At 40.5% G+C, this 26354-nt stretch overlaps 1 protein-coding gene across 4 annotated transcripts in view; it reads right to left on the bottom strand.

The window, feature by feature from the left end:
- The window catches only part of Erich3 (glutamate rich 3), a 115608-nt gene that overhangs the window by 8855 nt on the left and 80399 nt on the right, over positions 1–26354 (bottom strand). For 3 of the 4 annotated variants that reach the window (XM_052732125.1, XM_052732122.1, XM_052732123.1), the window contains 3 exons: positions 25588–25803; positions 14654–15091; positions 2710–2832 (listed from right to left, as the gene is read on the bottom strand). In XM_052732125.1, the coding sequence (XP_052588085.1) occupies positions 2710–2832; positions 14654–15091; positions 25588–25803 (777 nt within the window). The remainder of the gene's footprint in view (positions 1–2709; positions 2833–14653; positions 15092–25587; positions 25804–26354) is intronic. The other variant, XM_052732124.1, reaches the window with a different exon arrangement.

Genomic DNA, 26354 nt, shown 5'->3' with positions numbered 1-26354 from the left:
CATTCTAATAAATCCCTTTTCTATATATAGAGAGAAATACTTTCTATAAATTTTGTTACTTAGAGAACCCTGACTAATACTTGGCCATGGTGTTTTGTCACAGCAATATAAAAGTAACTAAGACAGACTTGCATATACATACACAAAAAAAGGATACATTTGTAGACTCTATGAATTGTAATAAATTATTCTACCAGTTTATCATGTAAAGTTATGCAATAAGCAAATAAATCTTCCTCTTTTCCTTTGCTCACTTGCATTCTCAAAATATTTTGGCATTTATTTATTGTATTGAGGGGCGTGGCCATTTGCCTATCACAGTGAACACACGGAGGTCAGAGGACAACTTTCCATAGTCAGTCCTCTCCCTCTGCTGCGTGGATTCCAGGGATGGAACTCAGTTCACCAGGTTTGGCAGTGTGTGCCTTTACCCTCTGGACAGAGGCGTGCATGCACTTCTGGCTAACTATTTTACCTATTGCTGCAAGTGACAATCTAAACAAAACCCAAACTCTGGTCTTAGCTTTTCCCTTCCCCTCTGTATACTCTACAATGTTAGGGCTCTACTACGTCTTCCAACATGTCCTTTGCTGTCTGTCTCAGTCCCTTGCCAAGTAGTGCCACAGACTATTTGGACAATAGGTGATAAGAGCTGGCATGACATTCCCCTTAAAACATGTATTTAGAAGATGAGTTCTGTTGTCTTCAATCAAAAAGTAAAATTTTGATAATCCAGGTCTACCAGTGAGGCTAAGGTTGACTTTTATAGGTCTTTTTATGGGCATCAATTAGCAATTTCCAAAATTGTACTTAAGAGCTTTGGGAGGGATATGTAGAGCCAAACTATCTGCTCAGATGACATGTAGCAAATTCACCTGAAAAAAAGATGTAGCCCATTTCTACTTCACAATAACTGACTTAGAACACAGCTCTGTTGGGACAATGAGAAACAGTGCTGGATGTCAAGTTCCCTCTTCTTATCTGATGCTGTTCAGACTCCTGCACGAAAATGTTATTAAGAAGTCAGTTGTGGAAAACACTTAAATAAAGACATCTGTTTTTCTAACCTGGCCTCTAAATTTATGGATTAATTAAAGAGCATTCACAAAAACAGGGGAATAAAATTGCCTAGTCATCATGTAATAATATACTGTTCAAATTCTAGGAGAAAATGTGCTAATGACACCCAGATGAGCTGTTATATGAACACAGCACAGAGAAGTCAAACAGAACATTCCCAAAACAGGGAGAACGGGCAATTGAAGCCTTTCTCAGGAATAGCAGTATGTAAAAGGTGTATTTTTTATGGCAACCTCATGAGCTTTGGGGAAGTGTTTTACTAAAGCAAGTGTGCAGTATTCATGAACAAGGGCACCACATCCCTTGCAATAAGCATGTGCCTGGGGGTTTAGACAGGCCTGGTGCACATGGACCTCTTATGTTTACTAGTTATGTGAACTTAGGAAATGGTATACCCCTCTAAGCTTTCATTTTTTTATCCATCACGTGGTAGCAGCCATGTTTGACTGGCAGAATTCTTGTAGCCATCGATGATGTGGCTGTGTGAATGGTCAGTACTGCATGTGCTGTAAGTGCCCCCTGACTTTCTGCTCTTGTTCCACTGCTTACAATGAACTAGACTTTCTTACTGGAGTCTGACCTCAAGAACATCTATGGCTATATTGTGTGTTTGGGAGGCTCACCAGCATCTCTCTAAAGAAAAGTCTACTGCAAAAGTTAAGCATTTCTCTCCTGTGACTCTACTCACTGCTTCTCCAAATGTCATCTGACCCTCTTCATGCTGCCCAAAGAAGAAAGGAGTCTCTCCTGTGCCGTCTACAGCATCCATGAAGCCATCTGATAGAGCTTGATAACTCTTACTTAACACTGGAGATGGGGTAAAGTGATGAGCAAAATGAGTACTCACACACACTCACACACTCACACACACATTCACATCAAAACAGTCTTAAAACAGCGTTCATAAGAGGAAGCCCACATCACAGACATGGGACACTGACCAGATGTACGTGAGTCATAATCACTGATTCGATGTTTCGCTGGCAGTACTGAAGATGATTATACATTGGCAAGAGTAAATTCTTTCCTAATTATGAAAAGGGATGAGTTTACATGAGTCCTTGTAAAACATGGTGTGCTGGAGCTCTTAATGTCTCTTACTTGGTCAGCAAAGGTAAATTCACCTGCTTGGTCAGTTAACTTGGAGTAATATGACCAATCTGAAAATTAGCACCAGGCTTTTGTTATTGTTGTTGTTGTTTCATTTGTATGTTTTGTTTTGTTTTTTTATCTTAAACATCAATGTTTTTATTATTTTTTTTCTTTTGGTTTTTCAAGACAGGGTTTCTCTGTGTAGCTTTGGAGACTGTCCTGGAACTCACTCTGTTGACCAGGCTGGCTCACAGAGATCCACCTGCCTCTGCCTCCCTAGTGCCAGAATTAAAAGAGATTGCCACCACCACTTGGCCACACCAATGTATTTAAAAAAAAAAACAGCATTTATAGCTAATATTGATTTCAAAGCTCCCCTTCAGGCCTCTGGGTTACTTCCTGCCATCATATCCCATATTCATTACATGAGAATTAAATTTTAAAAAATGGACTAAAGGATCAAACAAGGACTTGAAGATGAAAGACAGAGACAGGGCAGCAGTTGTGGAGGACTTCACCTCAGCTCTTCACCCTTACCTCCGCCCAGGTTGACCTCCAGTTTTCTCGTGGGTGTCAGCCCATCTTCTCCAGTGCTAAGTCCAGCTGCTGTGTGGCAGCGGTAGTGTTCAGGTGACTGGGCTTCACCTGTTATCTGTCCAACTGATTGGAGAGCATATAAAATATCAAAAAGCATAAGACAGGCCACAGGGACATCAGTATTTCACATCATTCAAGTAAGGAGGGGTGAATTTAATTTAAACAAATTCACACTAAAATGTGACTTGCTTCTAAAAATATATAAAGATTAAACAACTTCCAAGCTATGACTTTTGAAAGGAAAGCACAGCACACCACAGTCAATCACAAAGTGAGGAGACTCATGCAAAGAAACATTTCCATTAACGTAAGACAACAGCAGAATCAGCGACAGTTGCCAAGTGCACATGCGATGGACGGGTGACTGGAGAAGCAGCCGAGTAGCCTTTCGCTTTCTAGAAATGTCTTCCTTCTATGACACCAATCATTACTGCTCTTTTACATAACCTACTCATGCTAACTCACCCTGAGTGATTCATCCATTAGTAGATTTAATGACTTGACCTCAGTGACCATATGCACAGAAGCTGTCACAGAATTCCTATCAGTTTGACAATATACATCCCCACACAAATTCCTGTTGTATAATGCTGCCTACTACCAAAGACCTCAGAGGCACAGAGGTCCAGGTTCAAGTCCTATCTTCAATGCTGTTTACTCAGTTTACCTATCTGTCAAAAGAGATAAGGACTCAAATGTATCAAGCGGATTAAATGAAGTAATGCATACAGAGCACTGGAGCTTCCCTGGACCAGCAAGTGCCTGTGTACCTAAGCAATAGCTACTGCTGCTTGGTGGGGGTGATAATGGGCATCTTACATGTTTAATCACTGACGTCCAAGCTGAGGTAAACTGTAAAGTCAATCACATTTGTCTTTGTGTCTGACACCTCCTTCTTCCTCACTGCTGGTCATCTGATGGCCTGTGTCTAACTTCATAACGCTACAACTACACGTTACCCCGTAGTCAACAGAAGGTCCACCAATAACGTGAGACTGAGGTCTGCCTTCAGGAGTGAAGACACAGTAGAGCAGCCTCCTGTCTCCCCCTCTGCTTCCACACCTCTTCCCCATCTTTACCTCTTCTTCCTCACCTTCTGACATTCTGATACAAGCTAATCCAAGGACTATACTTTGAGAAAAACCGCTATAACACCATCTCTAATTATTGGCTAGTTTAAAATAAATTTCTGAGAGGTAACTAGTGGTTTGGGAAGAAATACTGTGATCTCTACAGGTGGATCTCAGTGGGGAAAATGGTAAATTCTGAGACAAACATGGAAACAAAGAGGACCATCATATAGCTCAGATACATTGTTTACTGTTTTGTGTGAACATCATGTTTCTTCATTCATCCATTTACTTACAACACTATAGTTTGAAGATGACATCACCTCATGACAACTCTGTTACAGTTGGATGTGTTACTGAGTCAGTGTAGGACATTTATGAATGGAGGACAGGGAACTCATGTATCATTTTGTCTACTATAACAATGTCATCATAATGTGGTATATTTAAAGTTTAAACAAGCAATGGTTTGGGGATGTGAATAAAACAGTTTGGTTGACTGAGCAATGGCAATCACCAGGATGTTAGGGCGGGGGATGGAGATTGACTCAGCAACATTTCTGCAGTCCCAGCAGACATCTGAGTATGTCCTAAGTGTCAAACGCTGCAAGGAAATGAGGCCTTAACTAAAACAAGCAGAACTCCAACAGATAAATACCACATGTTCTTTCTCTCATATGTGGGATCTAGATGCAAACTCACATATGTGTGTAGACAGGAAAGTGGATGGTGACTTGGGGTAGAAGGAAGGGGCCTCAGGGGATGGGAAAGGCTGAAAATATGGGGTCATGGGAGAGGCATAACATGAGAGGATGACTTTGTGAGGAAGAAAGGGACCAGTAAGAAGAGGGGAATGTAGAGGAAGGGAGGGCTGTGGGTGAACCAGAAAAAAGTATGTGTTATCTATGGGTATGACTATCATAATTAAATCATTGCACTGAATATTAACCAAAAAATGTTTTGAAATGTGGCTTGCAATGATAATAATAGTAAACAGTAGTTAGACAGCACCCACTGGAGAAGCACTAGCCTAAGCAGCCACGCGTTAATCTGACCATGATGACTCACTCCAAATCAATGGCGAAGCAGCCTTAGTGAGTCAGGGCTGTGGCCACCACCTGGCCCATCTGCTGATTCGCCCTGGAGGAAGTGGCTATGGAGCAGATGGAGGTCCCTGGAGTCAGGAGTGGCCAGTCACAGTTCAGCAAGAATGAGATTCTGGCCAAAGTGCTGAGGACGCAGCAGATCTTTGCCCAGAGAAGGACTCACTAGGCCAGTTTCTTCAGATGTCCTTCTGAGGCTGAAAGTTGAAAGCAAGAACTTGGCCAGGTCTACCTGCTACTGTTTTCCACCCGTAGTGAAAGAGGGCTGTGCCTGACCAGACTCCTGTGTCAACCATGTGGCCGGCCACTTCGTTTCTTCTGTCTACCCTTCACCCTGTCCGTTAGCCCTCTGTAAAGGTGAACACGAAAGGCCACAGGAATTGTTAGTTCTCCCAGGATTCTCGACAAATGGATAGTTTCATACAGGGAATTTCTTAGAAAACCACCCCAATGATGTAGGGAACCTCATAATAGTGTTCAAAATACTACAGGAACTCTGTATTCCAATGTTAGTTTTCTATTATTAAAACAAACGCGTTTTCCAGTAACACTTGCCATACTTCCCTAAAGATAAAAATGGTATAAAGCCATCATCTAAAGCTAGAAAACATAGAAAAGAAGAAAACAAGTACCACCCATCGTTCTGGGGCTCTGAGCTGCTAACTGATATTTCAGTGAATCCTGAGAGCTTTGTGCTATGCGTTTACTCTGGAGAGCTTCTCACATCTCACTTTGTCAAGTCAGCAACATATTCTGTTTCTCCACTCAACAGGGAAAGAGGGTCTTTCAGTGCCTGTAGAGCAGAGGTTCTCAACCTTCCTGACACTGTGACCCTTTAATACAGTTCCTCATGTTGTGGTGACCCCCACCCACAAAACAATTTTCATTGCTACTTCATAACTGTAATTTTGCTACTGTTTTGAATCATAATGTAAATATCTGATATATATGATGTCTGATACTCGGATGTAGTGCGTAGCCATTCCAGCTTTGATCTGGAAGTCCAACCCCCAGTGAGGCTTCAGTAACTGTCACGCCTACAAGGCAGGGCCAAGAGAGGACCCTGAAGACCTGAGATCCCGATGGGCCAGCTCTCTTGGTTCCTGGACCCAGGACGCTGGAGGTAGACCTAGCAGAGTTCTCCAGAGAACACCGCCAGACTGCGTTACACCTTTCCCAGACCCTGTTACCTATCCCTTCACTTGTAAGTTACCCCGCTAAATAAACCTCCCTTTTAACGACGTGGAGTGGCCTTAATAATTTCACTAATACTCGATCCCTTTGAAAGGATCATTTAACACCAAAGAGTCACGACCCACAGGTTGAGAATAACTGATATAGAGGCTTCCAGTAAAGATTCAGGCTGAGAATGTAGTTCAGTGATAAAATACATGCCTAGCATGTTCCAGAACCAGAGCTAGATCCCCAGCACCCCCCACACCCCCACACACACACCACATATGCAAAATTTATATGACTAATGTCTAATTTATGTAGCTAAGGAGTTACAACCATTGTTTAATGAATTGTGAATTTCCTGCTACATGGTGACTGGGTTTGTCCTAATGATTTTTTAGAATTTTTTTGTTGTTAAGAACTATTTCCTTGTTAAAAATATCAACTCTGTAAAACATACAAGGCAAAGCTTTCTCCAGTTTCCTTTGCAACAGTGATTACTGATTCATTGCTGTTGCTAATACTCTAAAGAATTTCTAATTACTTGGTACTAGCTCCTATAACTTTTTTGAGTTCCAAATTATCATCTCCATGATTTAGAGGCACACTACATAAAATTGAGAATGTAACCTGGTAAGTTTTCCAGCACCCTTTATTTAATTTTTACTTCCTTAGAGTGATTTCTTACTTATCCCAAATTTTTATTCAGTCAAGACACACTGTATTTTCCATTCTCACACACTCCTGGAAGTAGTGTTATAGTTCTTTTGCATATTTGTTATGTATTACTTAGCAATTTTTCACTATTGCTTGAGTGGAATCATTATATGAGGCTATAGTTTGAAATATATCATCTTTAAAATAGCTTTTCTTGTTCTAATACCATGATCAATAATTAAGGAATGAAATTTTTCTTTGATACAAGAACTGTTTGAGAACTTCCTTTAAGTTTCTTATCCGTTATGAGAGCATATTATACTGTCCAAATGATTACTAACTTTGTATCACCGTTATCATAGAATCCAGACTCCAAAACTCATAATCTGTGCTCCTAGGGAAAGGGCATGCGAGCACTCAGGGAGCCAGCCTTCTAAATCATATTGATGTCTTTTACATCATTATCTACTGGGAAAGAATGGCAGTTTTATTTATATAAAAATGAGTGTTATTTGTGTGTTTTCATTTAAGAGTGTGGGAGCTTCCTGAATGCCCATAACTTCCCATAGGAACTGCGTAACTGCCTCCTTCTCAGATGTGTTAAGATAAGTAGCTATAAATTCTAAATCAGGGACCCAAGAGCTACATGGGAAGGAAGAGGAGACGAGGCTCTGGCCCTCTTGGCAGAGAGGCCACCCCATGTGCTGGCATTGTCCTGCTCTAGAGGCTCCAACCTCGCTCGGACACTTGCTCTTCCAGGGCCGTGGTGAAGGGTTCTGATTTTCCCACAGCTCTAACACCACTGAGAGTTGATGTTCTTAGAGAATCAGTTCTTCTCACGTTTCTGCTGAGTTCCTTCCTCTTTCTCATGGGACATCAACTCCAGGGAGCTTTTCGTGTCTCTCCCTCTCACACTCATGTAGCAAATTCTGTGACTTGTGTGACAGCTGGATTGTGAAGATGCCCATGACACAAGAGAAAAATTAAAACCTTCCAAGTGTGATCCTTTATGGTATTTCTGATTTCAAACAGGACCAAGGGAGGAAACACAGAGCACCAAAGCTCATATTGCCAATTGCACTGGTGTTTCCAGAGTTTTTCTGATTAGCTTCCTCTTCAAATCTTAGCACCTGCCATGAAGCCAGTGGAGAAACTAGAGGCACACTGCAAAAAGCCGAACACTGGTGGAAATAAACCAGACCATGAGATGCCAAAACTCAGGCTCTCGTAAGTAGAATACAAACAGAACACACATGGATGCCTGAGTCATAAATACTTAATAAATAAAAACATTTCAAAGCACCGTCTGTCCATATGGTTTAAATGAGTAAGTTAGGAGTTTCCATTAGACTCCTTATCATAAACTTGGATTCTAAGAAAGGTATTTAGAATGATGATGCAATAAAGGATGTAATTTTGCCAACTACACACAAATCCAGGAGGCCATGTTTATTTTTGTGATTTTTTTAAATAAATTTTTCTGCATTCATTAACACCCAGCTCAGATAAAAAGAAAAATCTATAGAGAAACAGGAAGTGAACAGGAATTCATTCAGGAGCTTCCACTTACTGTGCAGTGTGGGGGTTTTAGGGATTTTGTTTGTTTTCTTTTGTGAAGTGGCAAGTATTTTGTAGCCAACAGGGTCTGAGGAGGAATTTGGGCAGTGCGAAGTTAGATGCCTAATACACAAACTAAAAACACTGTTGAAGCCACAAACCCTAAGTGTCAGTCTGTCTGTCTCACACTGACTTTAGTTCTCACGATTACTTCTCTCTTCCACAATTTCAGATCTCAAAATGCAAGTGCCTCAGCTTGTAGCCCACGGCATCTTTGACACTCTCCATCTGTTTCCTCAAGGACAGCCAGTCCATCCTCTGTTAGAGCTGAAACAAACTGAACTGGCCCCATCTTAACATGCCAAGAATGCCGAACTGTTCCGTGGCAGAGGCAAACGACGCCAATGGTTGTGTCTGAAATTCTAATCCATGAAAACAGAGTAAAGATGTATTCAAGTTCATTCTAAGCCCACAGTCACCTTGGAGATCATCTTTGAGCCTTGATCATTCTTTGCAGACTGTCAATTCTCTTCTCCACAACTCACCGAGACAGACTCACAGCTAGCCTCCACAGTGAAGATGCCCGGGGGTTACCTGTGACATTGAAGCATGGCCCACACAGCCTAGAGTCAATCACAAGCTCAGGACCACAGCTGTCAAGGACAAACTCCATCCTCCCTAAAGTAGCGGGAGTCATCTTTCTCAAACTTCCAGATCATGTCATCTGTCCACGCTAAAATTTCCAATGGAAATACTTCCCATAGCAGAGTAAGTCCTTCACGGTGGTCTGTAAATCTACCTCCCCTCCCCTCCCCTCCCCTCTCCTCTCCCTGTTTCCCTCCTCATTCCTCTCTGCCCTCCATTCCACCCTACTCCATTCTACTAGCCTCCTTCCCAAACTCTGTTAGCAGCTCCTCCCCAGCACAGGGCTGTGGCTCCTAGCTGTCCCTCAGATCTCTTGCAGGTGACAGAGTGGCTGACCTCTGTCCTTTCCTCACGTCTCTGCTCAAATGGACCATCAGCAGAGAAGCCAGCCCTCCAAAGGCACCCCCTAAACAATCCTTCTGCCTCCTAATTCTCATGCCAGGTAGCCCACCATGCTTATTATCCATTTATTAAATGTATTTCCTCCCTGATCACCAACTTTGTATAGTCAAGGACTTCGTTTATTCACACAAAGAACAGTGTTTGATACAAAGCATATGTCGAATGCACTGTGGCAGAAGGAATCTACTGGAACAGACAACTGAGTAAGTCCACATTCACTCAGACTTTGTAATTAGACCTCAGCTCAGCTCAGATTTGTCTGCTCTCATTCAGACCTGCTTTACCCTGTGCACATAACAACAAATCACATTTTATTTTAGTTATATACCCTTACTTAGGTTTAAATTATACAAGTTGACTATTCTTAATTTACACATAAAAATACAGAATGAAGTTGCAGATACCCGTCATTGGCGGAGCACTTGACTAGCAGGTTCAAAGGCCTGGGTTCAGTCCCAGCTTCTCTCTCTCCTCTCTCTCTCTCTCTCTCTCTCTCTCTCTCTCTCTCTCTCTCTCTCTCTCTCTCTCTCTGTCTCTCGGTCTTACACACACACACACACACACACACACACACACACACACCAGAAATTACTTCTATATGTCTTTTAAATTGTAACTAACAGAAAACACTACTCTTCCATTATTTTATGTTCATAATCTGTAAATATATCTCCATAAAATATCTAGAATCATGATTGTTTAGCCATGGCTACATATATGAGGAAGAAAGGAAGCTGGACAGTGTAAGCTTTTACTGGCACCCTGTCCTTCTCCGTGTAATATTAAACTTTTGAGCCAATTGTTTGTGAGTGAGAAAAAAGACTATCAAGGCCCACAAAAAAATGTAACTTTTGACACAGTAATTATACTTTTTATAATCTATCTTGAGGAAGTATTTGTAAATTTGAAATGAGTTAGGCAATCAAACACTAAAGTACTGCTAATCATAATGAGAATAAAAAAATGTACCATGATGAAAATGGAAAAATATAAACATCCAGCAGTGGGGAAGTGGTTAGCTTCTGAGGAAACTCCAGGATGGAATACATGGACATTAAGGATGCTCTTTAAGGCCACACAGGAGTGTTTGTAGGGTCATATTAAAGCATGTGGCAGATCATGATTTACAAAAGCTCTATAAATTTACAATTAACTGTAAAATATCAGTTTGAAAATTGAAAGACTGACCAAACAGTAAAAGTGATTTTTCATGTAATAAATGCATGAGTAATTTTACACTACTTTTCTCTAGTTTATAGATGTTGTCCCATGTGTATTTATGTAGATATTAATGAAAAAATAAACATTAGCAATTAAAGTTATGTATTAAAGCTTAACAAAGATAAAAGTCTCATCCCTTGCCTTCTAGTATCAAACCTATATTAATAAAAATATTATTAAAGTGTCTGTGAAATTGGAAGTATCAAGTGTTTCCCAACATATTTGACAAAATAAACAAATATACTTATCATTTCTAAAATATGAGGGATGAAATCTACTGATGTGTTCACAATTTCTGTTACTTTATTCATCAGCATATTACAGGCCATTTTATTGAAATCCTACTTTCCAAAAAATTATTTACTTATACAAATATAGCTAAAAAAATCTATGTTTCAAATATTACAAATCACTTTCCCTTTCTTTCATTGATTTTGATACATATTATTATAAGATGAATAATTTATTTTCTGTAAGCTCTACTTTGGTTGCTTCCTATTGCATTGCCCATTGTCAAGTGATTCATGACTTCTTAATTTGTTTGATATGTTTAGAACACTGAATAGTATCCCCTGCTTAAAAGGCCATATCCTGATGCTTCAAATCTCCTACGAGTACCACCTTGTATTGCAAACACACCATTGCATACATGATAAAGAGCCTTGGCGTGAGGAATCTGTGTGTGTACCCATGTGCGTTTGTTAGACAGGGGCAGGGGGGCCAGAGCTTGAAGAGACATGACTGGGGGAGCAGAAGTCTGAGGGAAGACAGATTAGAGATGGTGCAGCAGGATTGTAAATGAAGCCAGTGGGAGAGCAATGCAGGTGAACGCAAGGCAAACTGGAGAAGAGCAGGGACTGATTCTCCTCAATGCTTCCAGAAGCACTGACGGCCGCCAGACACCTTGATTTTTATCTCTATAAGGCTTCTGATTTGCCTTAAGAAATGATAATAAGCGTATTGTCTCAGGTGTCAAGTCTGTTATCCTTTATTATAGCAGTAATATTAAAGTTAGACAAAATACTTATTAAATATAGTATGTTCCTTATGTTGTATTAATATATGTAATATGTACACTGTCCTTGAAAGGAAGATGTATTACTTATACATAAGTGTATTGTGTAACTACACACAGCAGCAGCTTAAAAGATTTATACATGTGTTGTTTATACACACAATGAATTAGTAAAAGTATACATTTTATTGATATGCTACAAATCTCTAAGTATGAGATGGCCTACTGCTCATCTTAAGAAATACAGTGTCTCTATGAACTTGCTGATATTTACAATATATGACTGTATTATGGGTCAAAGAATGGGAACAATTTCCAGGGTGGTTCTGGATTTCCTGAGGATACAGATCCTGCTACCTGGCAAGACACTCCATCTCCAATACAGCTGCCCTGGACTTTCTCCAGCAAGGCAGGAGAGCCACACTAGGATTGGAAAGCCTTGTTTACAGGAGACTGTCCTGTCATCTCTTGTACCATATTCACTGAGGCAGCTCAGGACTACTGTCCTCAAACCCTTACCTGTAGTCCCAGACATTTATTTTTTCTAAACATGTGTGAATTATTTATGAAAGAACTTGCAAAACAAATTTTATCCTAAAAATAGTCTACTGATACTTTGTTTTGAATTGTAGTAAAGCAAACTAATAAACTTATGAGATTACACAGGTGTGGTGAGGACATAGTTCATAAAACCTCAGAGGGGACATACAAGGGAAAAGGGAGGTGTGAGGATGCCGGTCACAGGACCTGTGACACCCAGGCAGAAAGGGTATTACTGGACTTGGAAGGAGAAAAGGGGAAAGGATCCAGGATGGGGAGAAAAAAACATCAACAAACACAAATTGCGTATGCAAATATCATCATGAATTCTAATACTTTGTATGCTATTTTTAAAAATGAAGAGAAGTACCTAGTTTTCTGAAATTAAAGTAATGACAAAATCAATGTTACATCTGTTTGTTTCTCCTCTTCCGGAGCTCAAATACAGGGTTCACATGTGCTAGGCAAGCACTGTCCTGCTCAGCTGTGTTGCCAGCCCACATCAGTCTTCTTCATTAGTAACTGTAATGTATTAATTATAAATGTAATTAGTAAATGTAATGTATTAGTTATGTAAATTCCCTTGATCTGTTATATTCTACCAGAATATAAGGACTAAATCCACTGTCTGGAGCATTTTGTCTTGGGTCCCTACCTTCAAATTTGCATCTAGCCTTAAAATCCTTATCAAGCACATTCTTCAAGAAAGCTTGCTTTCTTTTTTAAATAAATTTTGGGAATATAATGTAATTACATCATTCCCTCCTTCCCTTTCCTCTCTCTAAGCACCTCCCTTGTCTTTCCCTTGCTTTCCTTCAAAGTCATGGCCTCTTTTTCTTTAATTGGTGTGTGTGTGTATGTGTGTGTGTGTGTGTGTGTGTGTGTGTGTGTGTGTGTGTGTGTGTGCGTGTATACTACTTTATATATACAATATATACCTGTAATATATATAACTAAATATATAAATACAGCCTGCTCAGTGTATACAATGTTACTAGTATATGTCTTCAGGGCTGACCATTTGGTGTTGGACAATTAATTGGCATGCTCCTCCCTGAGGTAAACTATTTCCCTAACTCCCAGCATTCCTTATTTCCCTGTAGTTCTTTGTCTGGGGTTGAGGCCTGGAGAGCTTTCTCTCTCCACATTAGCTTGTCTACAGTTACTATCCTAGTTCAGGTCACATTTAGCAGCCATATCAAAGTGATCATAGCCACATGGGACTTGTCTTACTTTGAAATTCCATCTCATCACATCCCTTCTGCAATTTTAGACAAAATTAGTGACATCAGTCCAGTTGTCAAGCTGTCTAACACTTTCTGGGAGGAGCCCCATTGCATTCGTCTTGACGATACTACCATGACATACTACAAGGTTTACATAAGCAGTTCAACAGATAGGTGTTTGTTCAACATCCTGTATTCCTAGATACAGGCCTGACTAGTTTAAAAACAGCTTTTAGAGATCTAACATGTAGAGCGATTAAAACACTCCAAGTTTTTTAAACATAGTTGGAATTCATAATATTAAAATGTGAAACAGATTTAAGTTGGACCCAGCAGAATGCCTGCTGCACCGTCGGGGAGGCAGATGAGAGCGTGGTGGGGCCTGGAGGCCTGGCAGAGTGCAGGGTGCTCTGCGAGAAGCAGCTGTCAGGGAAGCTCAATCAGTCCACTAGCCACAGACTGAGCTCTGTCCATTGCTTATTCCTCCAAGGTGACAGGAGCCTCTGACCTTTCATGTGTCTGTGGTCCTGGGGACACATTGTCCCATACCCTAAACTTCTCTCATCAAACAGGACACACCCTGGAAACCCAGTGATCATGAAAGAGTTTGGTGTCAGAGGATAGTTCAGAGTGAAGACTGAAACATCTTAGGGAATTTTAATATTTTCATCTAAATCTGTTTAGTGACAGGAAGACAATGGAAGTCTCTAGAAATTCTGGGGCCACTCCACTTGACCTGATTCTGGGACAGCCCCTTGGATGTACAGTTCTTGGCAATACAATCTTCTTAAGAAATAGCTGCTTCCCCTGGAGAGATGAGATGGCAGTGGTATGATGCAGTGAGTTCACATCCAACATACAACCATGCATAAGACATGCTAAGCACCATCCACATGAGCTGTGCATATACAAATGTAGCCGTGACTCAGAATTAACAGCAATATTAGCATAGACCTCTAAAAAGCCAGACATCTCTTTGACTTCACACATGTATGGTGTTTTATTTGATTTTTGAGATAGAATTACCATAGGAAGGAATTTACAGAAAATAGGAAGCAGGCTATGTAAGAATGATCAAGTCATTTTTAAAATGCAGTAGAAGGAAAACAGCAAGCTGAAAATACACGTGAAATTTTGTGACAAGAAGAAAGGGAAATATAGAATCCTTCCAGAATCATCCAGACTGATTGCCCAGCTCTGGCAGTCGCAATGACCAGATCAGCTTCCATGCACAGGCACGTGAGCGTGTCATCTCTCATTGGCTGTACTTACCCTCTTCTTCCAGCCCAGGGAGGCCTGCTTTTCTGTCCTCCACCACAGTTGTGCCTCCCACCTGGAGCTGACCTTTAGCCTTTGCCTCTGGAGAAGCAGGCTGCCTAGACATCTTGGCTTCTGTAATCTCTTGGGTTCCCTCTGTTGGTTCTTCCTCAGTAACATGTATATATCTAACCTCTGTCAATGGAGGGCTGTTATCCACATCTACTTTTGTGATTTCTTGCTCTTCGATCTCAGTTTCCAAGGACTCCTCGACCGGAAAGTGGAATTTTCCTTGGTCATCATTTTCCTGTAGGTCGTGAGAAGAGGAACTTGTGGAACTTCCCCCTGCACTGTTTCCAGAGTGGGCTTCTGCACACAGCTCTGTCGATTCGTCTTCACTGTCACTAGAGTACGGGTGACTTCTAGATGAGATCGATGAAAGGGTCTTAGTATCTGCAAAAATAATGTGATAACATCTTTGTTATATCCTAAATGTATCAGCCGATATGGAACCATATTGGGAAAAAATAATATTAAATCTTTAACAAACATATATAGCTAGAGTTAGTCTAACTGAGATTTAACTATCTGAGCTTTCTCACAGTACCCAACAGAGATACCATCACCCCCTAAACAGCAGGAAGCAATGCTAAGAAAATGACGCCCCTTCTCCCTAAGGTTTCATATTTCTCAGGGTTATGGATGATGGTTATAGGGTTGGGGGTGGAAGAAAATATTAGACTCAGTATTCTCCTTAAGAAAAGAAAAAGTGTCTCAAAAGGAAAAGAAGAATTGTAATGGATAGGTATAAGATATTATGGTAGATTATTGTATGTACTAGTAAACAAATTTAGTAAAATAGTAGCCTTAGATAATTTACACTGTAATTTACACTGTTATGGATTCTTATATGTTGATATAATTGTAAACTATTTTTATATTCCTGTTTAAGATAATTTGTATATTGATACAAATATAGAACTATACTTGTTATAATATACATATATTTCTACTCTTCATTGAAATATTTGTATATTGATACAAATGTAAATTTATATCTGTCATACTGTATGTATGTTCTACTTCTATTTAAGATATTCTGGTTATTGATATATTTAAGATTATTGTCATGTTGCATATTGCACTATACATTCCTACCTCTGTTATAAATATCCTGTGTATTGTCATAATTTTGAAGACATCATCCTTTACCGTACATTTGCTTATAGACTGTTTACCTTGTTTACAGGAAGCCTTAGTCCTTAGGTTATTTTGGTAGATAAGACTTGTAGATTTATAGTCACCTATGCTTGTCATGACTATAGTCATGTTAGTTAGGTTATCCAGATTCACAGATAACATAGGTCAGATGGACAGATAGTCTTCTAACACTTCATGGACCTAGAGAATTTGGCATTTAAATAACTTAGAATTTTGTTGATGTGAGACACAATTGCTCCTGGCAGCACCAATTTGATCCCAAGAGAACATTGAGCTTCTAAGACATTTCCATTTGGAAATTTGTCTTCTTGGCACAAAATGGCCTATTTGGCAAAGAACTGCCCTTGCCTCAACTGCTGACAATATGAGTGCTGTCCTTCTGGACAAGCAGGACACAAGGAAAAGTGACTTCTGAACTCTGCCAAGACAGGGTTAGATGGTCTTTCAGAATTCCTGCTTCTGAAAATGGTCTGTCAGATACTCTAGGCCTGTAGTCAATTTGAATGCACCAACAATGCTGAGAAACATTAGGTGACTGTCCAGGCTGCCAGCTGTCTCGGTCTACTCTTGCAAGATTCCCGAAAGTTGCTTGCATCCATCTTCCATTTCTCAGGTACCATTATATTCCTTCTCAGGTCTTTGATGGGATTGAAGACTAGCAGTTATAGTTACAACTATATATATATATATATATATATATATATATATATATATATATATATAATCTTAGATAGAACATATTACATATTAAGTATTATATTCAGGTTCTTTAGGATAGGACACCTTTTGGAATGATCTTTGTAACATGCCATTTACCTACGCTCTAGACTTCTCTGGATTTTAGTATGTGTTTCTTGCTTGATATTGTTTGCATTGGTTGTAATTCCATCTTATCTAGGTCATTATCCCTTATTACTCTTGGACAATATTTGATAACCATTCCTTTGTATATAACCTTGTATTAGGTTAGAACCTTCTTATTTAGACAAAAGGGGGAGATGTAGTGGGTAGCCATTCCAGCTTTGATCTGGAAGTTCCAACCCCCATTGGGCCTTCAGTAACTGTCACGCCTACAAGGCAGGGCCAAGAGAGGACCCTGAAGACCTGAGATATGGATGCACCGGCTCTCTTGGTTCCTGGACCTTGGATGCTGGAGGTAGACTGAGCAGAGTTCTCCAGAGAACACCGCCGGACTGTGCTACACCTTTCCCAGACCCTGCAACCTATCCCTTCCCTTGTAAGTTACCCCACAAAATAAACCTCCCTTTTAACTACGTGGAGTGGCCTTAATATTTTCACCAATAAATATACTTTAGGGAAAATTGTTCCCTCAGTACATTCTATATTATTGCCATGATAAAGAAAAACTGATCTAAAAACTACCAAGATTTTTTTGGTTTGGCTTGGTTTTGCTTTTATTTTTGTGGTTGTTGTTGTTTTATTTTGCCCTGTTATTTTGAGACAGAGTTTCACTATGCAGCTCACACAGCCTTCACACTCCAGGTGTTCCAGGCCCTACCTCCCAACTGCTGGTATTGCAGGTGTATGTCCCTAACCCAGCTTATAAACGATGAAAGTTTTTAATAGATCACATTTAACAGAAAACCAAGTCCAGGTTTGAATTTTCTTGGAGAACCTTTAGAAAGACTATAAATATCTTGCTAGTAGAAATTTTGAATACTACTTTGTTTTATAAGAACACATATTTACTTCTACTGTTTAGCCACAGCAGTAATGTCAATTATTTTTTATCTACTGTTAAGTCTACTACCCTAGAGCACTCTGGCATCTGGGTACCATCTTTGCACTTACAAAGTAGGTGGGCATTAGTAAATGCTTTTAGGATATGTGTGTATGTAGATAATACCTTTTTTGGAGTCCCTAAAAGCAAGATATCAAAAGGAAGCTGCCTGAGAAGAAGATACATTGTACAAGCTCCAAGAGAAAGTCTTAGGGGAGTTAGGAAGCCCAGCAAGGATGGGAGACAGCCAGTCAATGAGCTGTTTCAGGGATCGGCTCAACTCAGTTGGGAGTTGTCCTAGAAAGATATAATGAAATGAAGAGGGAGCTGCGTTTTCTCACTTTGAACCAGATATTGGCTATGGGCCACCCTCGGGGGATATAAACTCCATGGTTTCTCCAGGCATTTTATGCCCAAGGGTGAAGAAATTCCAGTAACCTAAGGCAACCCCTAGAAGAAGACAGGGTTGAGAAACCACGAGGCAGATCGCAGAGCAAAAATAGAGGCCTCAGACGCACTCCCAGATGGAGCCACAGACATATACTAGAAACATGTAGTAGGCAAAGATGGCTTGCACGTAGACCCCGAAGGCTATGAAAGCATCCAAGAACAAACCTCCATGCCGAATCTGTGTAAGGAGGAGGCACAATTTCAAAGTCCCTTATTATATTGCTTCCAACAAGAGAAACGTAAGTTTGTGTTTGCCTCATAAAACAATTGCTCTGGCCTGGACTGAGTCTACCAGGTTGATCTCAGTCCGTGGGGGAGGCTTTGCCCTGGAGGAGGTGGGAATGGGGGGTGGACTGGGGGGAAGGTGAGGGGGGCGGGAGGGGGGGGAACGAGGGAATCCGTGGCTGATATGTAGAACTGAACTGTATTGCAAAATAAAAAAATAAAAAAAAAAAAACAATTGCTCTGAACTTAACATTATTTTATAGAAAATGCTTTATCTTTTGGGGGTATCAGGGACCAAACATTAGTTCAGAATATGCTAACAGATGAGACTCTTTGGTGCCCCCTAGTTTTCCAGATTTATTTCCTCTGCGTTCCACATTCACTTAGCTGACTTTGTCACTGTGCCAGCTAATGTGGAGCTAAAGATGAAAACTAAATAAATAAAAGTACCAGCCTTTCCTTCCTCTTCCCCCCTCCCTCTGGCTCGGCCAGCTCTCTGTGACACACCCTCCCAGTCTAACTCCCAGTCTAAGCATAGCCACACAGACATACCAACACTTCCAAGAAAACACGAGTGGGGCTCGGAACACCAAGGCACCAACGAGGAGAGGTGTCTTAAGCAGCAGCCTCTCCGAAGCCATTCCCGTCATCACCTTGGCAAGTGCCAGGTGACTCCTGTGCTTCAGCAGAATCTCATTTGGGCCATTCACTCTCTGTTCCCCAAAAATTTTTAAGAGAAACAGCTCACTCTTCTTAGTGGTTCCACGGTGTCCCTACTCAATGCACCATTAGCTGGGACATGACATTCAGCTTGCTCAGAGACCCCAGGGCTGCACGGGCCATCTGAGTATCGGCAAGATGATTCCCACTTTGGGCTCTGTAAATTGTTTACAGGATAATAAATGGCTACCCCCTCCATCGTTTGTAGTGGCTTCTATTAGGTATATTATCTTATTTCAAAAGGCTGACAGCTCATCCTGGTTCAATTTTCAGTATGTTCAGGAAAGAAGGGGAAATGAGTAGCCTCATGGAGGCAAGGGCACCTGACCTGCAATGCAAACATTTCTGTTTTCAAATTCCTCCCTCAACTCCTGATGTCATTCACTCTCACTCTCACTTCTTGCTCTTTTTCCCTACAGACCCTGGGGTAAGACAGAGCTAAGAGAAAATGCTCCAGGTTCATGCACTAGGACTTACACAGTGAATTACATTTCTTCTCTTAGAAATAAGGCAATATTTATAAAAACGCTTCCAAATAAAGCAACTTGGAGGACATATTTGAAATTGTCATCAGAATGGAGAGACTATTGGAGGCACATAGTAAAGCGACAGCCTCTTGCCTGACTCCAGTTGCTCCACCAAGTCCTGGTCCTGTTGCTCAGAGAGCCTGTTACTGATTGTCTTATCCAGGAAGAAATCTGTGCTCAGTGTCCGAGGCTCTGCCAGAGCCAACTGCCTGCCCCACTGTTTCTGTCCCAAGCAGGATGATCGCTTCCCCCGTAGTAATCATTCAATCCCACCCTTCCTCCTTTTTTCTTGCCACTGACAATATAGATTGCCGGCATGGAATAACCCATCCCTTAATGCTGGGACGATCCTATGTGCCAGGAAATAGTCTACAACGAAAAGAAAGCCATGGCCTTTCTTCCACATAAATGGCATGCTCTTCAATGACTAATTATTGGCTCGCTTTTGCCGAACAGATAAATAACTCTCCTGCTTATTTACAGTGTCTGTTCATTTTCCTAGCCGTCACCATGAGGAGCTCTCTTCACGTGTGACTTCCTCTTCTCACCATCAGCACCTGCACTGTCTTAGGCCAGTGACAAGGGTGAGCTTGGCTTTTCAATCATTCCCGCACTCTTCAGGATGCAGTATACTTTAACATTTGCTAGTTCCTCAGAGTCCTTGCTTTGACCTTGTTCTGTTTCTTTGCTGCTGTTGTTGTTAAGCTAGAATCTCAGATACCCTGGTTTAATTATACAACTTAAAGTGGTTAATTTTAACCCCTTTAACCATTGGTTAGTGGTTTATATCAAGCCCATGAAGCCACAACTCTTCCCCACTGTATTACCAATAGTATCTTTTTTATTACTAAGTTTTAAGAATTCAAAACAAAATCTTCACTTCACAAATGACACTCTTACTTTCTTCAGATTTAACCTGACACGTGAGTTCTTACATACTACTAATGATTCCTGTTTATATTCATGAGTTTGTGAACTATTTCTATGTCATACCAGGTATTGGGTTCAGGTAAAATCTTCACAAACAATATCTAATGACAAGTAATTGATACTCAGTGAACATTCTAAAACAGTAGTACTCAACCTTCTTAATGTTGTTACCCTTTAGTACAGTTCCTCATGTTGTGGTGACCCCCACAAAATTATCTTTTTCCTACTTCATAACTGTAACTTTGCCACTGTTGTGAATCATAATGTAAATATCCAATATGCAGGATATCCAATATTCTACCCCTGTGGGATTCACAACCCACAGGTTGAGAACCTCTGTTCTAGAATGAATAGATGTTTTAAAATGTAGACATATAAGTTAAACTGACATATGAGCTCATCATTTGCTGTAAGAGCAGGCATACGACCTCCAATAGGTAATTATCACTCACTGAAATATGTCAATTCACCGGTGAGTTAAATATGTACATTGTCTTATAAGGACATTTCTGCTGACAACACAGCAATGGCAGAAAGAAAGGGCTCCAGCATGCAGCCGCCTTTGTACTCTACACCGATTGACTTGCTGAGCTGCAGAGTGAATCCGGTATTGAGACCAGAACAAATCACATCACACTGTGCTGCCTACATCTTTATGCATTTGTACAATGATCTAGTCAGTCAAGCTTCCTTCAAAAGTTTACCGAGTAACATCATTACTACACGTCATGTGGGTTCAGAAGTCTAGAGAAGCCTAATATGTGGCACATGCTCCTGTTCCCAGCATGTGGGAGGCTGAGACAAAAGGATCTCAAGTTCGAGGCCAGCCTCAGCCACATAGTGAGATCATGCATCAAAAAGACCAAACCATAGCGAAAGAACGCATTTGAAAATATTTCATGTAAACTAAGCATTGGTGGATTTAACCATCTTTCTGGAATCTGTGACTTCTGCCTTAGCAGTCAACAATGGGTTAAGGAACCCATGTTATCAAGAACTGACTAACGGGCTGGAGAGATGGCTCGGAAGTTAAAAGTGCTTCCTGTGCTTGCAGAGGACTTGGGTTTTGTTCTCAGCACACACGTAGCAGTTTACACCTATCTAAAACTCCAGTTACAAGGCACACAAAGCCTTTTTATGGCCTCCACAGGTACCAAGCAGGTACATCATGTACTTGCATGCATGCATGCAGGCAAACACTCATGCATATAAAATAAAATAAACAAATAATGACTAGTCATGCAAAAACTAACATATAAAGTCTGTCTATACGTTGTATATAATCTCCTCATGGCCCGCCCTTATCCAAGATGCGGGCTCACTGCAGTACTCAAGAACGTGGTGCCATGCCAAACACAATGTCAACACAGAAGGGGGCCTTGTCATGTGCTTCCCTTCAAGTCCATACATAGTCAAGGCAAAATGACCAAAATACACTGTATACATATATGAAATCCTCAAAATATATATTTAAGTTAAATAAATAAAATCCCTAAGTGGTAAGAATCTTAATGTGAAGTAAATTGAGTGTTTTGTGACTCTGAGATTTTAGGTCTATGACATCTGCTTTATCAGACTGAAAAATACACAAATGAACTATTATAAGACGAATAAATGCTTCAAGTCTGGCTCTTTGAGTACTCTGAGAAACAATGTCGTCTGTCTCTTGATCTCTAGTCTGTGTTCGCTGCCTCTCCCTTCCCTGTCATGAGGAACTACTTGTCCTTTCCCTTCGTCTCAAGGCATTATTACCCAAACTGCCCATGAAAGGTGCATTTCTGCTCACACGGTGTTTTCCCCCTCAGACTTACAGCATTCATCTTTGACAAAACATTTTCTGCTGGTAAATTAGTGTTTGGGGTTGCAAACACAAATGCAGAGATCAGAAGCTGCCATTCCTTTTAAATGGCAGGAAGCTGCACACATCATTCCTGGAGCAGGGTCCTCTCTCAGTCAGCTCTCCTCCATCACTCATGGGCCACTCGGCAGTGTATTCATCAAAGTGTGCAGTGCAATTGTTAGCTGGCAGTTTAAACAGGGCTGACTTGTCATGAGAGTGACAGCCTGGGCAATTGTGTGCCCCTGGGAGCAGGTGCAGGCAGGTTCAAATGAAACACATCCAAATACTAACAGCAAGATTCTTAATCATGTCAATAAAAGGGATGAACAGGTGTCTGGGATTCCGTGCCCAAGCTATGCTTCTCACACTTTTGTAGGTGAAATGCTGTATTTTCCATGAAATCCACAGCATGATATTGTCATTTTTAATAAATGTTATGTATTAGCCAGATGAAATTGCTAACTCTCACACGTCACATACTAAGAGGCATACTTTTGAGTAACACAAAGGAATTTGATCAAAATAAAGGGTCAGAAGCTAGGAGGCCTCCTGGGAGGACAGGCAGACAAGCCGTGAGATGATGGTATCTCAGAGCACTGGCAGTGTGGCAATGTTTGGGCACACCCAGGATTTGAAGAGGTCCTTTGAAAGGACACTCTGATAATTCCATTATTGAAATGACAAGAGAAAATAGCTTGCCAGTTTCGGTTCTGTCTCAAAAATTTTCCAGCATTTGTGAAGTGACTGCTCTGATAGTTCTCACTCTACATCTATTTAAAACATTATATATCCTGCTTCTATGCAATTCTATGAAACTTTTCCAGTAACTATTCTAAGAACCACATAACATGAACATTAGGCAGAGATCACAAGAGCAGCCAAAGACCTTAGAAGACATGATGTCGGTAAGCCTTTCAAGAACAGTTACAAAACCCCTTGTGATGTTGTTGTTATGAGAAATAGAAAAACAACACACCACCCTGGCTTTCTAAGCGTGGTTTTGTGTGCTATTAGTTTGTGTAATTTGAGAGACAAAATTTAATACATGGAGAATGTCTGAAAACTGGCTGACCTCCCACTAGACAGGGTTTAAGGGCTTAGAGCAAACTGCCTGACCCTGGGGCAGAGTCACTGAATGGGAACTTTGCAAAGCCAAGGAATGGAGAGTAACACTTCTTCATGAAGAGGAAAGACAATCTAGTGAAGTTTAGAAACTCTGTTTTTAATTCCCCTTCATAAAAACAAAACAGACTAAACAAGAAAACAGAGCTAGCAAAAGAAATCCAAAAAGCCCCTTAACTATAGAGACTCCAAGAACAAATTCTTTTCACTGGGTTAAAAAGTTCTTTTAGTTGTAGGTAGATGGACATGTTCTGATTTCAAAAAATGTATCTTTTCTCCAAAGTACAGGTTTTGAAATTTGGTTATAATAACTGTAACTGAATTGCAGAACTTCCTGCCTATGTGACTTTGGAATTGTTTAATTTCACTATTTGTAAGTTTTCAAATTGCAAAATGTAGATCAAAGTGGAAAGTAATTGCTTTTAAGGTAAATGGGGGTAATTCACCCAACATGTTCATGTGGGACTCAGCACGTAGTAGGGTCTTCATAAACAGGAATCATCATATCAGCCACAGCAGTGCAAGTTACTAGATGCCTTTCCAGTCAGAGACACACAAGCAGCAGCCAGCCAGCACCAAACTCTCCATTGCTATCAGTTATTCAGTAATCATGGCACAAATAATCAAAGCTGTCCCTGCAAAGAAGATACAAGACCTGCCTATACCCTTCTCTAGGTGAACATAAAAACTTACTGTATTAAGAAAATCTATTTGGCCTCCAGAAAATACAAAGCTCAGACAAATGGATAGTTTAGGAGTTCACAGGTCTTTGTGACAACAGCACCCTAATAATTTCACACTATTACAACAGACGTGAAAAGTCAAGCCGTCTGTGTTCCCAATGCTCAGATATATATATATAGTCAAACATATTTTAAATATATCTACCGACAAGTCACTTGGGTAATTTCTTTTAAAATATTGACTAAGATGAAACTTTTTTCTATAAGATAACACCATTTTCTATTGAATTATTTAGCTTTGAGTCATAAAGTACTATAAACTAAACTCCATATGTATGTATATTCAACTGAGATGAGACATTACATTTTACACACATCTAGTGTAGAAACATAAATGTAAATATCTATAGAAAATATACATCTCAATATATTAAAACACTTAAATGTTTGAGCATTGTAATAAATACGAACGTCAATCTTGTTTGCAAATATACTGAGTCAACTTCATTCTGCTTTTTCTAATTGTGTTTCATTCACTCTTTACCTTGACTGACAGGGAGTTTAGTACTAAATATGCTGTCCACATACTCATGGACCCATTTCTGCTTTGAAACAAAACCATTTTCTTTTTTACTCTATATAAGTCTGCCTTAAATTCGTGTACATTAACTATTAGAACAAGTTTGCTTAAATTTGTTGTGGGATATTTTGATTGCACTCTGATACTCCCGAGACTGGCAATAAAGTTATACCTTGTTTCAGAGGGTGGAGACAGTGACTAGCTGACCACAATTGGCCATAGAGAAGCCAACAATTTGGATAGAGAAGATACACAGGAAGGAAAAGGTGCGGACTAGAGTTTGAGCTCTCTTGGTTCTGGGATGAGGGAAGAGATGTGTCTCCTGTGTTGTCTTCTGCCATCAGTCTGGCTGCAAGCAGGTATCATGGGTTACTCATCAATAATACTACATAGACCTTTGGAAACCATGAGGGGACCCGCCATGCTGCTATTTCTCTAACGTTTTCAATAAATCTCTTACCTAAAAGAACAGTCTACCTTAGTATGCCTCGGGAATACCCTTAAAGGAGCTTCTTGGACTCTCTCTCCTCTCTCTCTCTCTCTCTCTCTCTCTCTCTCTCTCTCTCTCTCTCTCTCTCTCTCTCTCTCTCACTCTGTGTGTGCGCGTGTGTGTATGTGTGTGTGTGTGTGTGTGTGTGTGTGTGTGTGTGTGTTGAAATAGTTTGAGATAAAAGGATATAACAACTTTCTAACTAGACAGAGCACAGGTCACTACAAGCCTAATCTGACATCTTGCTAAAATTTCCCAAACTAAGGAAAGTTAACAGACTAAGAAACAGCTCTTCAGTTCAGAAATGCACTAAAGGGTGGCTGGCTGGGACTCTTGGGTTAGGTAATTACGAATCTCTGTCCTATTAAACATTATGGACAGACAAGTTGCAAGCACACTGTGAGACACTCTGCAACCTGCCTTGTCTGTCCTCCTCTTCACTGTCCGAGCACCCATCATCCTCACGGTTGTCATTGTCGTGGGCATCTGCTGCCTCCTCCTTTTCAAGGCTTAAATTATCTTTCTCCCCTTCAGTGGGTGACTTGGATGTTGCACTCATCTGATCGTCAGCCTGACCCTGGTCTTCAGCTCGCTCATCTTGCTTTTCCTCATCTACTTCGAAATCTTCTTCATAGTCTGAAAGAAAAAACTCTGCACAGTGACAATGAGACCAGAACCCTGGGCGCTTCAACCATTTCACTCTAATGAGAACTGAGGCCCCATTGTCCTCTCTTTCCTGGGTCTTTCTTTGCTTTTTCACACAGTTCTGGAACCGGGAGGACTAATAGGAAATGATCAAAGATGGTGATCAGCTACACACAACAGCACAAAGAGACATGAAACCCTAAACGACAAGGCTAGAAGCTAATAGAGGCTCATTCACAAAGGCATACCACTGCTACAGTGGCCGAAATGGAAAGAGGGGACTTTATATGAAAGAATAAATGAGAAGTAAATTAAAAATGAAAAAAACAGGATTACAATAATGGAAGTTAATCTGGAGACCTAGTGAGGTCATATATCATATGAAGATTGTTCAAAATATTTGGATATCACTCTAATGAATAGTGAAGTGGAAAAATTCAATTAATCACATCCAAAGGGCCTGAGAGAATAGCATGTTGAGAAACTAATGGACACTGAGAAACGATTTCAAGATGATTCTACAGCTAAGCCACAACAGGAGC

Source organism: Peromyscus californicus, unplaced genomic scaffold (assembly GCF_007827085.1).
Source record: "Peromyscus californicus insignis strain IS unplaced genomic scaffold, ASM782708v3 Scaffold_9__1_contigs__length_137607984, whole genome shotgun sequence".
NCBI classification, from domain to species: domain Eukaryota; kingdom Metazoa; phylum Chordata; class Mammalia; order Rodentia; family Cricetidae; genus Peromyscus; species Peromyscus californicus.
The sequence above is the reverse complement of the archived record's forward strand: the minus strand, read 5'-3'. Positions and strand labels throughout refer to the sequence as shown.